The sequence below is a fragment of the Trematomus bernacchii genome, unplaced genomic scaffold (assembly GCF_902827165.1).
Source record: "Trematomus bernacchii unplaced genomic scaffold, fTreBer1.1, whole genome shotgun sequence".
Lineage (NCBI taxonomy): Eukaryota > Metazoa > Chordata > Actinopteri > Perciformes > Nototheniidae > Trematomus > Trematomus bernacchii.
In genome coordinates, this window is record NW_022987950.1 from 55,861 (window position 1) to 74,678 (window position 18,818).

Here is an 18,818-nt window from a genome sequence, read left to right on the forward strand (position 1 = left end):
ATTGATTTGACAGTGATATCTCCATTACTCATCAACTCAAAAACACCAGATTACCTTTGTTAATGAAACGACATTGATATGTTTAAATTGTGTACAATGCTTTTGTGTTTTTCCCCTTCAATTCTGAGACAACTTGTTTTCTCTGAAATGTGGAGCGCCAAAGAGACTACACTACCCACAATCCCCAGCTATTGTTGTGATGACTTCTGTCCGCTTTGCGATTACATTACCCACAATCCTCAGGTACCGTCGTAAAGACGGCATACCTTTGCACTTTACGTGACCAAACCTGGATGAGAGAGTCGCAGTTCTTCAGAATCAAGGTACAGTAAGAGCATGGGTAACACGTAGTTATAGGAAATACAATAAACTTAGCCACGAATAATAATAATAATAATCTAATCGGCGCCAATGTTGTTTCTGGCACCTTTCTGAGGGGTATAGTAACTAAATAATATAGGGTATACCTAAATATAACAAATGAACTCGCCTGAGCTAGCTTGCTAGCTAGCTAGCTAGCTAGAAAACGCACTGCAATTTCTCCATAGGATCTTGGAAAATAGCTCGAAATAAGGTCTGTGGTTGACACACATTTAAGAGACGGATCACGTTTTGTTCAGCCGGATAATCTCCACATGTCTACTCTGCTTTTATAATTTTCGAATCGTAAATCTATTAATAATACTTTGTATACATGTGTTTTTAGTATTAATAGTAATAATACTTTTATAATTTTTGTACAAATTACTTATTTTACGTTATGAGGTGGACATCATGTGCAAGGAGGAGCCCTTCACCTGTCCTGCGTGTAGCCCTGATATGCTTGCAGTTTCCGTGGATGGAAACCGCAAGCATTACCGTTTCAAGAATGCAGCTAGGTACTATAGAAAATATATAATGTCACAGTATTTGAACAAATAACGAAACAAAAGTATCTTGATGTGAACCAATCAACCTTATAATCTGAGATGTCATACATTGCTCCTTTGATTTATTTATATCTGAGGAACAGGCCATCTTTGACGGTGTCTTTATAGCCAGGGATGAAGACGTCTCAAGATTTGTGGACTATATACACACCACAACCAAACAATGTAATATTGCAGACTCTAATTATGTATAATATAATATAACATCCTAATGAAGGGTTTGGTTAGGTTAGTCTTTGCACCATTTTCATCAATACATTTTTATATATTAGGTCTCCGGAAGAGGTGTTTGTGGAGGACAGTGGTCGGCAGCCAGAGAGACCTCCCAAAAATCAGCCGGCAAGCTGGATGAGGAGGGACTAGAGCTTGCCGTCTGTCGACATGGAGTGCTCCTCTGTGCTCTCAATATGTACAGGGGAGACATCTTTGCTTATCCCCTGTACCTACAGAAAAAGCTGGCCAGTAGTATGTTCTTTTGCATGAATGTGACCTGCAAATATTGGCCCTACCTCCAGAGAATCACAAAAAGCTGTCCAGAGCTCCAGCATCTTCTCGACATGAAGCCCTTTCTCTCAGTGTTTCATGCCAAAGCGCATGACTTCAAATGTGAAGTAAGGAATTGTTACCATGTGACACAATCACTTTATGTAAAAACCTCCTTGTGAATAGTGACAAGTTGTAACGAGTCGTACTTTTGAATATATTTTAAACAGGTGAAATGGAGTGGGGCATATCAAGAGGGGGCTGGACTAACCCTAGGGGAGGAGGTGGAACAGGTCAATGCCTTCCTCTCTCGGATAGCAGTGACCACAAAACACATGTCAAAAGCAGGTGAGTTACGATAGAACCTTTACTGTCAGTTTTCAAAAAAATTTCAGAAAGGCACAGATTACACTAACAAATTACACCAACAACACAAACTCATAAAAGCTCATTGACGGTTATGACCATAGCACACCATTTAGGATGGCAATATAGTATAAACCCCAGTTACAGTATAAGAAGTAAGAGGAATAGTAATAATGTGATATTCTCTTTTGCAGGACGTACAGACATGCTGACGCTGATGGCCATGCGCTGGAATCAGCAAAAAGTCAGCAACTTGGCCACCTCACTGTCCCGCAGATATCTGAAGGTAATAACATAGTTTTAGAAGAATTATTTGTGGCTGCAGCCTAAATGTAGATTTCTGTATTTACTTGTCTTTAATTGTTTGACGTTTGTAGACCACAAAAGCTCTGGAAAAGCAATTGCAGAACCTGGAGTCCATGAAGGCTGAGTTGGCAGTGACTGAAAAGCAGCTGGAAGACTGGGTCAGAGATGTGAATGAGTGGGCAGAAAGTGAGGACAATCTTAATGACGTTTTTCAACTTTTTTGCAGTCATGATTTATGAATTTATTTTTAATTTTCAGAATTAGTGATAACCCTCTATTGACATTTGCATTACTTATTTTTCATGAAGCATATGTAATAAAATAATATTAAAACATTTGATCAAATGTCACTGTTATTGTGAATTACTGTGCTTAATACACCTATTTCCTCTAAAAAGCAACAACAAACAACCCAAGGGATGCTGCTGCCTTGGCCAGCAAGATCGAAATGCTGACAGTAAGTGTCAAGAGACGTTCGCGGCGTCTCTACAAAGACACAGACAGCAACAAAGGTCGTTCCCGGATCCGCCGCAAGATCAGGGATGAGAAAGGGGTCCTGACAGCCACAGTTGAGAAATACAACTCAATGGTTCCAAGCACAGAAGCGCTGTGCCTCGAAGCCATTCTGTCTGTGGAGAAAGCTTGGCCATGGCAGCTACCAAACAGTGGTAAGTACACTAGTCTGCTAAATGCTCACAGCAAATGTGGAAAACCTTCATGTCTGATATATAAATCTATTTAAGACTTCATAGATTCTTTGAATGTTGATCTTTCATACACATGAATTCATGTTTTGTCATAAATGCTTTCCAGACTCTTTCGACCTCAGGACAAAGAGAAGAGCATTCGACCTTGTCATGGCAGTGAAGAGACTACAGGAGGAGAAGAAGATTCTCGTCACAGAAATGAACCACCACTGGAAGGCAGAGGTGGGAGTAAGTCCTACATGTGCAAGTCATGAGCAAGTCTCAAGTCTTGACCTACAAGTATCAAGCAAGTCCCAAGTCACTGTGGTGAGAGTCAAGCAAGTCAAGTCAAGTCATTGCTCAGGTCAAGCAAGTCAAGTCAAGTCATACAAAATTCTGATGAATAAGCCCAGTTTCCGCATTTAAATCAGTTAAAAGACAGTGGTTATGAAAATGGATTTAACCCACACTATGATCTTCATTACATACACAGTTAATCATTTGAAATCTAATTTAGACCGATGACAATCATATTAGATTAATATTAACCCCAGAACTGCAGACAATATAGCTAGGACTCAATCAAAACGTCTGTTCAAAAAGGCAGGATTCCAGGTAAGAAAATCATATATGGCATTTGCCATTACACATATTTAATTTAAATGTCTGTTAACACTAGAACCGCCAACAGCGTCAGCACCTTCATAGATATCATTTTCAAATCATTTCATTTATTCCTCTTCATCATTTCCTTATAAACTAAGTAGGACGATTTAAAACTCACTTAATTGGGTTAATTTAGAAATTGCTTCAGTTTATCATCATAACAGATTAAAAAGTTCAGATTCATTTTACAATAAATCAAGGAACTTCTACAAACAAAAACAACATAATTAAAACATTTAAACAAACTACTAAAAGTAGATGAACTACATTATTCAACAGTTTACAGTAACTTCTGATAATAACACAGGGGAAATAAACGAGGCATCTCTTTTCCTCTCTCTCTCTCTCTCCCTCTCCTGACAGCCCGTCAGTATCAGGGTTAGTCAAAATGAATCCCTTGGAGGTTCTAGTGTTCATTTACCGTTTTGTCTTCTCTTTGCAATACTTAATCGATTTGAAACCAAGTCTAACGTAGCTTAAACTTAACGTTAGCTTTCTAGCTAACACAACACATTCACGCACCTTTCTCTGGGTTTTTTTGTAGTGACGAATGAAGTTGGATGTTGTGGTGGTCGTGTCACTGATCTTTATGCTGCAGACCCTGCAAACCGCTGTTCTCTTCTTATTAGCGTCATCGACAACATAATCCTTGAATCCAAACTTCACTATTTGTGGAGTAACGCTAGCCGCTGCCATGTTAACTGACGCTGCTACCTGCCGTCTAGTGGGTTGCCAGGTTTGCGCGCACGGCACTATAATCACCCAATCACATTTTCGAAAAAACTAAACGTAATATCTCACTACAAAAACAAACGCAAATATTTAATTGTAAACAGTCAAGTCCTTTCAAGTCATCTGTCTCAAGCTTAAGTCAAGTCTCAAGTCATGAATACCAAGTCAAAGTCAAGTCAAGTCTTTTATCAATGTTAGTCAAGCAAGTCTCAAGTCAAACAATATGCGACTCGAGTCTGACTCGAGTCAAGTCATGTGACTCGAGTCCCCACCTCTGCTGGAAGGTCCTTTCAACCCGCAGTGATTCCCTGAAAGAGATGTCCTGCCTGCAAAGTACAGTATATATTACATTTTTACTTTGCATGACTTTACACATCAGTGATAGGTGATGAAGTAACTAATATTGTCTTTATCTTATACATTTAAGATTCACCATTGGACCCGAGCGAAGACGGGATGAAAGGTCTCCAGAGCATGTTTAGGAAAAAGCAGCACGACATCGGAGAAATTAAGACTCATGCTAGACGATGCTATCTGCAGCTTTTGACTGGAGCAGAGACCATCAGCTTCTTGCAAAGTCTTTCAGATGAGTCTTCTGACTGCGACTCTGACAGCTCTGATGACACACGGTGAAGCCCCCTCCAGACTACCTTCTATTTAACATCTACATGCTCCCCCTCTGTGAAATACTCCGCCAACATGGTCTCAACTTCCACTCCTATGCCGACGACACCCAACTCTACATCAGTACCAATCCATCATCCCAGCTACCCCCACTGTCACTAGTCAACTGCCTCCGCAACATCCAAACCTGGATGTCAACAAACCTACTGAAACTCAACAAAAACAAAACAGAGCTCATGGTTGTGGCCCCAAAAACACTGCTACGGAAGGTCGGAGATCTCCTCCTCACCGTCGAAGGCTGTTCCATCCAGCCTGGGCGTCACTCTGGACTCTAGCCTCACCTTCAACTTCCACATCAGGTCTACTGTCAAAACTGCTTTTTTTCACCTTCGAAACATCTCCAGACTCCGGCCCTCTCTCCCCGACCCCGTTGCAGAAACATTAATACATACCTTCATCTCCTCACGCCTGGACTACTGCAATGGAGTTCTGTTCGGGGTCACCTACAAAGCCCTGGACAGGCAGAACTCTGCAGCCAGGCTCCTCACCCGCACTAAGCCCTGGCAACACATCACCCCCACCCTCCTCCACCTTCACTGGCTCCCGGTCAAGTCATGCATCCAGTACAAACTCCTCCTGCTAACCTACACATCTCTCCACTCCCTAGCCCCTGCATACATCTCTGACCTCCTTCAGCCCTACACCCCCTCTCGTCAACTGCGGTCCTCCGACAAAAAAAAATGACACATTTCTTAATGTCTTAATATGTATGTCCAGTAAGTTATTCTTCAGGTTGTTGATATGCTGTTGAAGGCATTTTCTATAATTTCATTTTATTCAGATGTTATTACATGTCTACTCTGAAACACTATGTAAACATGGTCTCATAACAAAAAAGTTGATAAAAATTGTTTTGACTGTTCACTCATGTTCTGTTTGTATCTCTGTTTAGCAAACACACATACTGATTAGCACCATGAGGGGGCGGATAAACCTTTTTGTCTGATGTTTTAAAATATGTGCAATAATATAGCTATATCCTGTATATATCACATTTAAAACAACCTTCAGTTGACCAAAGTGCTGTACAAGCAATAACTACAATATTAAATAACACAATGGGAGTACAATAATAAAACAATAATTAAAAACATGATAAAAAGCACAATAACTAGAAACATATATTTTTTTTAAACATACAAATGTAAAAATGTAATGTTCAACTAGTATTAAAAGTAATGACTAACATGAATAAAACATCTTCAGGTGTTATATATACATATCTGTCCTACACTAATAATAAAACAGATAAAATGGCATTGTATTCTGTGTACCTCATTTGTTTGATCCTCATAAATTACCTTTCAAACACCTCATCAGTTGCCTGTTTTTGACTTAGCCTACATACTTAGCCTACACCTGGTACAATGCATAAGCATCATATAGTCCATATTTAGCTTGATAATGGTAGTTAGATATGTAAATTAACATAATGTGTTTTTGATAGCATTGTATACCATGTGTACTTTATACGTCTGTATTATTCACCTAATGGTTAAAGCACGTTATTACACGTTTACAGTCATTGCAATGCCGGTAAGGTTGTGTTGCTAATCTCTGCTGCATGTTTTGTTGAATGGGTTACATTTGATGAAAACATTTAAATATTAAGAGTACATACAAATAGGGGGAAAGTAGAAGGTCAATGATAGAAATATAGAATAGAAATATAGAATAGAAATATAGAATAGAAAATATCAAGAAGATAGGCTACTGTAAGTGATCTCTACAATAAAAGTTTAGTGCCGGATGTACACAGATATTAATAGGAGGATGTGCAAATCAGACAAACTAATCAGGCTTTATTAAAACATTAAATAATACTTTAAGTTAATGTCTTCTTTTAAATACATGTAAGCAAAAAGCTTTGGTAAATCTACAGATAAATATTAAGCCTGACAAAGTACTTAAAGTCTAATATATTGCATAATTTGTTTTGGGACTTGACAATCAACTTTCCTGCAATGTTAACTACGTTTAAGCACTTATTTTAACTGATATTACATATTAATTATACTCTTATAAGATGTATGTAGATAGTATAAGAAATGTGCAGAATATGACTGTTTATGGTGGAGGTACACACATATTGATAGATCTCTTGTAATGCACTGTTGACGAACCTGCGAAGTTTTTCATTCATTGCATAACTACACCGTAGTTGTGTATATGATATGTCAATAAACCTTAGAACATCTTGAAAGGGATGTGCCAAATAGCCATTTCATACAGTCTTTAATGAACGATTAGAGAATAACGAGTAATGAATATGCTTTATAGGGATCTGGAGATAAATATTTAGTCTTCTCAAGCACCAACTATCAAATATCTCGCCTGATTGTTTGCACTTGGCAATCACCTTCACTGAATTTTACTCAGGTGTAACTAAAGTCTGATTTAAGGGTTGTTTATATTTCACATCATTAATCAGAATCTGCAAAGTAACTAAAATAAATGTGGTGGACTAAAAATACCAGGTTAACCTCTGAATTGTGGTGGAGTAGAATTACAAAGTAACAATAAATTGCATGTTTTACATGTTGCTGTGTATTATAGCTGAGGATTATGGGTAGTGTAGTGTCTTCTGCCATCCTAAACTCAGAAAAAAATATCTCCGAATCGAAGGGGAAAAAACACAAAATCATTGTACACAATTTAAACCAATCAATGTTGTGTAATCATGTGTTTTTGAGTTGAGTAATGCAAATATCACTGTAAAATCAATCGACATTAGAGAGAATACTTATTCACTTTTTTTCCTATCTTCTAAATATGACTGAAATGTACTTGCTGACAGTTAATGTATCAACGTCCCCATTACAAGTTTCAAAAACTAAACCTTTCTTATTTACACTATTGTCTTTGATTTATTTCCCAAATTATGTTTGTGAATTTAATGATTGTCAAATACAGTTCAACTGTGGAGTAAAACTGTTATAGCAAACCAGATAAGTCACATGTTGACCTGACAAATCTACATTTTCAAATAGTGCTTTTAACAGGAGCCAAATTGTGCTACATTTCAGGTGAATACTTTGATAGTAGGTTTAGAATAAGTTTCTAGGTTTTAACATAATGTTTCTCATATGGTCCGTTGCTGCAGGACTGTCACATATCGTCTTTTAGAGATGCTCGTGATGTTCCGGTCCCTGGCATTTAGAAGATCTGGTCTGCATTTCCACGTTTTGGGGCAAATTCAAATTGTACCAGTATTATTCATATGGCATATACAGAAGACCATAACAAAAATTGATATCTATCTTGTGTTTTAAGACTGAGGCAGCCCGAAAATAATGATTGTCACATTTGCATTAACATACCAAACATTTTAAAAGGCTTTACCCTATTAAATAATTGTCCAAAAAATACACAACAGAAACAACAATTTATTGAAACAATTTATTGAAAAAACGTATTGTGTGTGTGTGTGTGTGTGTGTGTGTGTGTGTGTGTGTGTGTGTGTGTGTGTGTGTGTGTGTGTGTGTGTGTGTGTGTGTGTGTGTGTGTGTGTGTGTGTCTGTGTGTGTGTGTATGTGTGTGTGTGTGTGTGTCTGTGTGTGTGTGTGTTTGTGTGTGTGTGTTTGTGTGTGTATGTGTGTGTTATCATTTTGAGCTGCTATAGTGTTGGGCAGGCTCCCATGTGTCCTCCCAGTCCTTGCCACTGCAAAACACACATAAAGAACAGTTGAATAATTATTAATATGTCATGCTATATATATTTCTGATGCTTAATCAGGCAAGTAAGTCAATTTAAAATAGGATTTGAAACATTAGGTTCAGCTCAATGTCCCTCTTCGACTCCTCTCTCCCCCTCCTCCGGGACTTGACCCGGAAATCAATCAAGACACGCCATGTTGAAGGACGTCACAATCGCTTCAATGCAAACGGAGGAGTCGAGGAGGGGTGAGGGAGGAGGCTTCCAGAGGAGACGAAAGGTAGGATACACGAGAGCACACTAGAGCTCCACCCCCAGCTGCACAGCCTCTGCTCACTGCAGCTGATCTTACCGTTAAAGGAGGATCAGAGTCATTAAATGTTTAAAGTGCTTCATTAAGAGTAAAATATATTAAATCTCTTAAACGAATCAGGAGATCGAACTCTATAAAAACATTAAAGTGTGTGAAATATACTTACAAATTCTATAATAATGTTTTGATTATAAAATAATAACGTACAGTTCTTACTTGTGGTTTGTAATGCATGTGTGGTAGACCCACAGCACGTCAAACATTTAGGATATATACAAATACGGGTAGCATAACTAATACATATGTTAGTGATTTGTGTCTCTCTTCTGTAGGACAAATTACATAACAACATACAATACAAAAGTATTCAATTGAGATGAGCCTACTGTATCAGTGTATAAACCCTTTGCTTCCAGTACAACACATACATGTATGGTCATTAAGGAAAAACTTACCACTCGGAGCATGGTGTCCAGCGAATTTTCACTTCTTCTCTTTGCTGAAAGGCATGACATGAAATGGACAGAAATATTAATGAGAGATACTTTACAAAGTTAGGTGATACAACTTTACAGAACATTATTTGTACCATTTATAGACCATCAATAAGGTTAGATTTCTACACATAAACAATACTAACAGACAACAGCATCTGAAACCAGAGATACAGAAGAATCCACTATCGTACCAGTATGGAGCAGCTTCTTTAAGACTGGGAGTTTCCTACAACACAAGGTTATAAGGTAATGCAAAACGTAGTCCTGTAATGCTTACAATGACAAAAAAAGGTGCAGTGTTGAGGATGGATTGAGGAACCTCACCGCTCCATACTTGTACGATAGTGGATACTTGTGTATCTCTGGATTCAGAGGCGGTTATATGTTAGTATCGTTTGGGCTCTGTGCAGATATCTCACTGATGGTCTGTAGACGGTACCAATAATGTTCTGTACGTTGTTATGTTATTTAACAAGAAAAACAAAAAGGAAGAAATTATAACACACTTACATTAAAAACTCTTCTGTCCACAATGCTCTCATACAGGAACACCTTCTGGGTCCTGTGTTTCCTGCATTCTAAAAATAAATAACACCATTTTAATAATTAGGTAATAAGTCTTCCAAACAATCATTTAAAGAAATGTATTGTATAGTATATAGTATAGTGCAAATCGAACCTTGTTGGTGTAATTTGTTAGTGTAATCTGTGCCTTTCTGAACATTTTTTGAAAACTGACAGTAAAGGTTCTATCGTAACTCACCTGCTTTTGACATGTGTTTTGTGGTCACTGCTATCCGAGAGAGGAAGGCATTGACCTGTTCCACCTCCTCCCCTAGGGTTAGTCCAGCCCCCTCTTGATATGCCCCACTCCATTTCACCTGTTTAAAATATATTCAAAAGTACGACTCGTTACAACTTGTCACTATTCACAAGGAGGTTTTTACATAAAGTGATTGTGTCACATGGTAACAATTCCTTACTTCACATTTGAAGTCATGCGCTTTGGCATGAAACACTGAGAGAAAGGGCTTCATGTCGAGAAGATGCTGGAGCTCTGGACAGCTTTTTGTGATTCTCTGGAGGTAGGGCCAATATTTGCAGGTCACATTCATGCAAAAGAACATACTACTGGCCAGCTTTTTCTGTAGGTACAGGGGATAAGCAAAGATGTCTCCCCTGTACATATTGAGAGCACAGAGGAGCACTCCATGTCGACAGACGGCAAGCTCTAGTCCCTCCTCATCCAGCTTGCCGGCTGATTTTTGGGAGGTCTCTCTGGCTGCCGACCACTGTCCTCCACAAACACCTCTTCCGGAGACCTAATATATAAAAATGTATTGATGAAAATGGTGCAAAGACTAACCTAACCAAACCCTTCATTAGGATGTTATATTATATTATACATAATTAGAGTCTGCAATATTACATTGTTTGGTTGTGGTGTGTATATAGTCCACAAATCTTGAGACGTCTTCATCCCTGGCTATAAAGACACCGTCAAAGATGGCCTGTTCCTCAGATATAAATAAATCAAAGGAGCAATGTATGACATCTCAGATTATAAGGTTGATTGGTTCACATCAAGATACTTTTGTTTCGTTATTTGTTCAAATACTGTGACATTATATATTTTCTATAGTACCTAGCTGCATTCTTGAAACGGTAATGCTTGCGGTTTCCATCCACGGAAACTGCAAGCATATCAGGGCTACACGCAGGACAGGTGAAGGGCTCCTCCTTGCACATGATGTCCACCTCATAACGCACAGCCTCCCACTCAAAGAAACTTTTGATGAAGCTGTCAGTTGAGATCTTCCCAGTCTATAACAAAATAAGGACATCAACAGATAATTATGTCAAAAATAAATTATAAATTATAAGGACACAGCTTACAATTTGTACAATACAAATAGATCAAAAAGGACAAGTAACTTCAATACTCACACGGCCGAAGCACAACGTTCGCTGATCTAGCATCCTTAAATATGCCTGAAAGGATAGTCCAGGTGCAGCCATTTTCATTTCTTCAAATGAGAAGAAAACATCTGTGGCATAAATGGTGGCGAAGTGAAGGGTAGCTGGCTAGTAGTCACTCCGAAGAAGGTCGTCAACCCCAGTCGTCCATGTCGCAGCGCATGCTTCACAAGCCAACTCTGGCATGCTTAGCTCATGTCGTCCTTGAAAAACAGACAAGGTGTTTTTAATACATTTGGTATTCTTTACTCAATACCCATGTTAAGGTTTAATAGACAAGCTATCTCACATGTGCGGGTCTTTGAGAAGGGTTGGATATTATCAAGAAGAAACTTCAATAACATCTATCTTAAGAAACAAGACAAACATTCTTCCCATTCTTACCATTCATTGTGATCACAGTCACAGTCTTTCCTGGCTTGAGGCTCAATGACTCTGATGCACAACCACAGATTTTGTCCGGGATCTCCAAAGGTACAAACCGCACTGGAAAAAAATTCAAATGGGAATTAAAAATAATTTGTCTCTTTTGAGAAATACAACATTGTTATGTGACATATTTAGGATTTAACTTTACATCAGAACATTAAAAAGAGACTTAAGCACACTGCTGGGAATTAACACAGAGATGTTGAGGAAGCTCACATTTTCAAAATGAAGTTCTCAACAAGTCCAGCAAGAAAATGTACATTCACAAACCAGAACTTACCACAGGAGCAAAGGGCCATATTTAGTACATGTGTTGTTGGGGCCAATGGCTGGAAGTAACCTGCAGTAGTAGCATCTCTGTTGTGGAGGGGGTGTCTGGTGTGCATGCTGACATCACAGTCAGCACAGAAGAAGGGATGTGGTCGACAATCCCGGCACCGGACAACAGACGTTTTGCTCCAACACTGTTGGCAAATGTGTGTTCCCACATTTGCTTGGGCCACTACGGTGTTAACCAGATGTGGTCTCGCTGCCCTCCAGCTCTCTGAAAAAAAACTTTTTCGAGTGCTCCAGTTGGTCGATGCCACTTGGGGTTTGTGCTACCACCTCATCTCCTGTAGTATCGCTCAGAGACTGCTGGAGATCTCGTAGAAACCCCTCTGTTAAAATGGTACAATAAAGTCCAAAGCACAATGATTAGTTTTCTTTAAAACATACTGGATGGAGTGGTTTTGAAAGCTGTAACTACTGTGTTCTTAATTCTAGCAAATGATGAAGTTTAGAAATGAAGTACGTATCACATAAAGATACAAGTATGAATATGTGTTTCGGCCTAACCAGACCAAATGAAGTACATACCAACAGTCTCTGGAGCGATAGCTGGAGCAAAGACCAGATCACAGTCAGGGTCAGGAGCATCAACGGGGGGATCAGTGTTACGACTGCAGCCAGCTGTATCAGAAAAAACATTTATTTTATACCATTAAATTGTACTACTTTTCCCTTAACAAGAGTTATGTTTTCATTCATTTCATATACTCAAGTGCCTAGAAATATATATCTTATACTGACCCTGATTGGAGACATGTTGAACGTGGTCTTGCAAAGATCAAGTTTCCCTCACTGTCTCTCTTCTTCCAGCACTTCATTGACACTGCTGTTGCTGCTGCTGCTGTTGCTGCTTCCACTTTACAAAGCAAATCATCAGCACTCCGTAGGTCATCCCTGAACTCTTTCTGCTCAACCAGCTCATCTGCGCTTCTCAGGAGATCCTCAAGATCAGAATCACTCATTATAGTGAAGGGACACAGACAGAGACACAGAAGAAAGACTGACAACAGAGTTAGACAGAGAAAGAAATAGAGAGATAGGAAGAGACTATCAAGTACAACACAGCAAGGACAGTTTAACAAGACAGACTTGGCTCTTAAAAGTGCCTTTGGGTTGTTTGGAGTTTGGAAAAACAAAGGGTTGTTTTTTGGAGAACAAATTGCGGGATCTGTTGAGAGAAAACAACATAATTTAGAAACTCAAAAATAAACAAACAATGCCAGTGTAATTGTTGTTGTTTACAACTGTTCTACTTGGCTAATAACCAATTAATGCTTACTACTGTTGTCATTAAAGGTATTTTCACACCATCGCACAGCAAAATCACTGCCACCAGTCATTTAAATAAGTAATTTGTACAAAAATTATAAAAGTATTATTACTATTAATACTAAAAACACATGTATACAAAGTATTATTAATAGATTTACGATTCGAAAATTATAAAAGCAGAGTAGACATGTGGAGATTATCCGGCTGAACAAAACGTGATCCGTCTCTTAAATGTGTGTCAACCACAGACCTTATTTCGAGCTATTTTCCAAGATCCTATGGAGAAATTGCAGTGCGTTTTCTAGCTAGCTAGCTAGCTAGCAAGCTAGCTCAGGCGAGTTCATTTGTTATATTTAGGTAATACCCTATATTATTTAGTTACTATACCCCTCAGAAAGGTGCCAGAAACAACATTGGCGCCGATTAGATTATTATTATTATTATTCGTGGCTATGTTTATCGTATTTCCTATAACTACGTGTTACCCATGCTCTTACTGTACCTTGATTCTGAAGAACTGCGACTCTCTCATCCAGGTTTGGTCACGTAAAGTGCAAAGGTATGCCGTCTTTACGACGGTACCTGAGGATTGTGGGTAATGTAATCGCAAAGCGGACAGAAGTCATCACAACAATAGCTGGGGATTGTGGGTAGTGTAGTAGGGCGGGTCATACTCAGGTGCCAACATGAATCTGAAGGAAATCCTAACATGAGGGGTGTCTAAATTATGTGTTTTTTTATGGGGAATTCAAATATGAGCTTATTCTTTGGATAGGATAACTCTAACCTACATCGTTTTGTATTTCGAAATCGGCAATTTTACCCTTTCGAACCTCTATTTAAGATAGTAAAAGATATAAGGGAAATCATTTATATTGACAAAGCCAAATCCTTTTTACATATTTATTAACAGGTGAACTGCATATATATAACTGGATACGATTTCAAAGATCAATCTTCTGACTTCTTGAACTTTGCCAGGTTGCACAAGTCCTGCTTTGACTCATTCTTGGACATCAGTCTCCTGCTGGTCTCCTGAGCTCTGATCCCTCCATCCCTCTTTTCCTGTGAGAAGTACTTAGCAGAAGCCTCGGTCACCATTTTAACAACCCTCTCAATGCTTTGAGTATGGCAAGGCCAGTTGAGTACCTCCATGGGGGTTTTGATGACGTTTTTCACCTCCGAGGTGCTTAGCAAGCAGGTGAGAGGTGGCTCTGACACACCTTCTGACCAGCTGATCAAGTCCCCAATGCTGGAAGCATCACAATTGATGTCAGGTGTCCTTCTGGTCCTGACAGAGGAGTCCCCCAGCTGAGTGTCTGGGTCCCCCTCTCCCCTAATGGCCAGGATCACCCCCTCAATTATCTCCTTCTGATCCTCAGAGCACAGCAGTGTTTGGAGGATCTTCTCACAGTTGGCATCACAAGGTCCAGCACCTCCTTCCTCTGGGACTTGAGGCAGTCCAGCTGAAACAGGATGTGACTAGGCTCACTAGCGACACTATAGTGTTCTTCTTTGATCTTTGCAGGAAAAGATTGGTCACTGCCCTCAGCTTCCATCATCACATTTGTCAGGTCAATCCGCCCATCAAAGAGGATGCAGGAGATCCCCCCATCTCCCTGCACTTCTCCTCAAACTCTTCTCCCAGCTCTCTCATCAACTTTTCCTGTGCTCTCTTGACCTTGTTTTTATCAATCACTTTACTTGTGTTGTCTTCTGTGATGATTCCTGCACCAATCAGAGCTGCAGTTGGTCTCAGCCCTATGCCATACCTTACACTAGCAAGTGCAATATTTGGAATATCATCATAGTTTTTCTGTACTTTTGTTGAAGCTGTAGGCTCAGGTTCAGTTTCAGGGAAGAGCTCAACTTCAGGGACAAACTCATCTTCAGCACCACTCTCCAATTCCAGATCCTCATCACCATCTGCCAAAAATCTCTTAACATCCTTCCTGGTTGCATTGTCTGCTGCTGCAGCATTTTCCTCCTTGCTCCTTCTCCTTTCCTCAGCCATGTTTTCCATCCCCTGCCTTCCCCCATTTGGTGGGGTCCTTTACTTCCAACCCTCTTTTTCTGTCCCTTGATGTATGCAAGATCTTTTAAAGGAATCCTTGTGTCTCTGCTGCAGGAACAGTGAATGTGGGCTTGGATCACACAGCCATCACAGCCTCCCCCCTCACAACTGGTAATCCGACACTTGCAAGTCAAAATATCAAATAATTAGTCTAACTTGACACTGAACCTCTCTTTGGCATCAAGTTTGCCCTTCCCAAGGGAAAACTTCACTGCTTGATTCCAGACCTCCTTGAGCTTGGACATGATGGTCACCTTTTCATTAATAACAGGTGGCTTGAAAAGAGCATTCGCTTTGCTCCACTGACCAATCAGACCAGGGAAGATGTCACCCACCAGCTGGTCCACTGGGCAGTTCCTCCTGTTATCTTTACTTTGATCCCTCAAGTAGATGCCATACCTCAGGATATCCCTCACAGTTGGCAGTTCAGACACCAACAGCTCTCGCCCAGTGCCAACAAGATTACTCAAATGAGAAGTAGATTTTGCCCTTGTTTTGACTTGAGCCATTTCAACTAGTTCACACTGAAAACACTGATACACAAGTAAGTTTCAATTCCTGTAAGTTTCACTTCAGACAGGAACATAAAAGCCCTGACTTCTAAATAAAAGCCCCCCAACTTAGTCTCTTTTTTCCAGAAGAATAGCAAAATAATCAAAAAATAGATAATAATCAACTGCAAATTGATGTAGGTTAGGTTTATCAGAATTGAAAAATGTCTTCAGATTTGTGTTCTACACGCCAAAATACATAATTTGAACACCCCTCTCGATCGATTTACAAAAAAAAAATAGTATGGCCCGCCCTAGTAGTGTAGTCTCTTTGGCGCTCCACATTTCAGAGAAAACAAGTTGTCTCAGAATTGAAGGGGAAAAACACAAAAGCATTGTACACAATTTAAACCTATCAATGTTGTTTAATTTACAAAGGTAATCTGGTGTTTTTGAGTTGATGAGTAATGGAGATATCACTGTCAAATCAATCGACAGTAAGGAGAATACTTACTTCCGGGTGTACAATTCTCCGTTATCCAATGGGAATGGACGCTCACATTGCCTTTAAGAGCTGCCCACACAAACGAATGCCGTGCTTCCCTAAGCGTCAAATACCGCCGCCGATGGGAATACATTGCAATCAGTTGAAAGCTCTTTGCATGACGCTGAAGGAGCCTCGGTGCGTCACAACTGGACGCCACGGGATCCTGACCAAGCGTCGCTCCTGGACGCGTTGGGAGTGAGAGTGTGTTGGACTTTGATGTTTGTCAAGGTGCAGAAAATCCAGACAAGGAGAGATCAGAGGCCTGTACTACGAAGCCGGATTTTCGCTTAGCCGGCTGACTTCAGGGAAAACTCGGGCTTTCCGGTCCTACGACGCTGGTTCTCTTTTTAGCGGGCTAGATCTCCATGGTAACTTATGCTGAGTGGCTAACCTCCTCGAGAGGAGGATAGGTTGCAGGCTAAGAGATCAACTCAGTGAAAGCACCGCCTGCTGACCAATCAGAGCTCCGTGTGCGGAGTTTAAAGCTATCAAGTCATATTACAGGATAGAGGAAATACAGAAAAACTGCCGTTGCAGGAAAGACGGCCGGCAAAAATCAACTGACTGTGTGAACGTGAAAATTAATAGAATATCCCCTCCCATCTTCAGAGCAATCTGACTATTATAACATTAGCGTTAAGAAAGCTTACTTAAATATCTGCCACAACATAAGTAAACGGATCAAAGTAACATTACGTACAGTCCGCGGCACTGTGAGTGCAGACGTCGATGTGTCCCATTATCATTCATATCATATCACATCATAATGTATCATATATTTCCTTATTTGAGTCAGCTTCTTGAGCCGTATCTGGCCGTGCAACACTCAGTGTCACATACTGTAGGCTATGCAGAAGTATTATTTTAAGCAACACATTAAGTTGACGAAACACTCGAGTCAAATGTAATTAAAGTCAGATCCACTCGTGTCTTGGACGGGGCAGTGATATCATAAACCTGTTAATGTACGCATTCAAACGCTTTTTCTTTTACCAGCTGTATTCACCTTGCAGGTGCAGCTATGTGGCTTTTATCCTGGATAAAGTGTTTAAGTCATGGATGTTTAAAGTTTAACTTCTTCATATTTGACTAATATTAAAGTTCACTTTTCATTCAGGAAGTATGACGCTGCGCTGTCAGTACGCTTGTCCATGTTTGAGATTGGTCGAATGCTCCAAATACCACCCCTTTCATGTGAACGCGCACCTAACTAGATAGGACACGGCTGGCTTGAGCGATCCACTTGATAACCAGCGTCGTAGTACAGTTTAGCGAGAGCGCGTATGTTTTGGATTGGGCCAACCGGCTAACTCAAACATATCCAGGTTAGGAAAATCCGGCTTCGTAGTACAGGCCTCTGATGTTGGTGTTACTGGAGATGTTATCCTGAAAATGACATCAACCCTTCCAGCAGGAAGAAATCACAAACTCTTTGCAGACAACTATTTCACATCAGTTCTACTGGTCGACCACCTGAAAGAGAGAGGAATCCACTACATAGGCACTGTCCGAATGAACAGGGTCAAAGACTGCAACATGATGGATGAAAAAGAGCTCAAGAAAAAGGGAAGAGGGTCAATGGACTTCAGAGTAAACCAGGAAAACATCATCATCGTTAGATGGTTTGACAACAAAGCTGTGAACCTACTCTCCTCTTATGTTGGCATCGAACCAACTGGAAGTGTGAAAAGGTGGGATCGAAAAACCAAGACACACATTATGGTTCTCAGACCAGCCATTGTTGAAGCATACAACAATTTGGGGGGTGTTGACCTCCTTGATATGCTGTCTGCACTCTACAAATTCAGCTTCAAATCCCGAAGATGATACATGTACATTTAGTGGCAGTTATCAATGCATGGAACCTCTACAGAAGAGACTAGAAGAAACTTGAGCCCAGGATAAAACCCATGGCCTTGCGAAGGTTTCAGGCTTCTGTTGGCACTTCCCTTACAAGTGCAGGAAATGGCAAAATCAAACGTGGCAGACCACTATCCTCTCCAGAACCGGACTCAACACCCCCCCGTAAAAGTGTGCCTGCTGATGTGAGAAAGGATGGCATTGATCATTCCCCAACATGGGAAACCCGACAGAGATGCAAGCACTGCACAGGCAATCATTTCACACATGTATACTGTGGGAAATGTAAAGTCCATCTGTGCCTCAACAAGGACAGAAACTGCTTTTTGTCCTACCACAAGGCAAAATAGAGCTTGTAAAAGGGCTCCTGTTGAAATGTTTGACGGCCCCACACACTCCAGGGTGCCTGCTTGTGTTTGTCTTAGCAGGTTCCTGGAGGTGGGCGGGTCTGTCGTCTAATCAGCTACACGGGTGGCACCTGGGCCAGTGTTGCTGGAACCCCCAAAAGATCAAGGAGCGCA

At 40.2% G+C, this 18,818-nt stretch overlaps 1 protein-coding gene and 1 long non-coding RNA gene across 2 annotated transcripts; one reads left to right on the top strand and one right to left on the bottom strand.

Annotated features, from left to right (window-relative positions):
- The first annotated feature begins 206 nt into the window (after positions 1-206).
- Positions 207-4,572, top strand: LOC117470845. Its single transcript, XM_034115728.1, has 8 exons — positions 207-323; positions 1,202-1,540; positions 1,643-1,760; positions 1,973-2,064; positions 2,156-2,270; positions 2,483-2,752; positions 2,898-3,007; positions 4,453-4,572. The coding sequence occupies exons 1-8, from the start codon at positions 294-296 to the stop codon at positions 4,555-4,557; spliced, it is 1,179 nt and encodes a 392-aa protein (XP_033971619.1). The 5' UTR covers positions 207-293; the 3' UTR covers positions 4,558-4,572.
- Positions 4,573-12,307: 7,735 nt separating this feature from the next.
- Positions 12,308-12,805, bottom strand: LOC117470850. Its single transcript, XR_004554739.1, has 3 exons — positions 12,795-12,805; positions 12,582-12,674; positions 12,308-12,382 (listed from the first exon to the last, which is right to left on the bottom strand). It is a non-coding gene; the product is annotated as an uncharacterized LOC117470850 (long non-coding RNA).
- Positions 12,806-18,818: the final 6,013 nt, after the last annotated feature.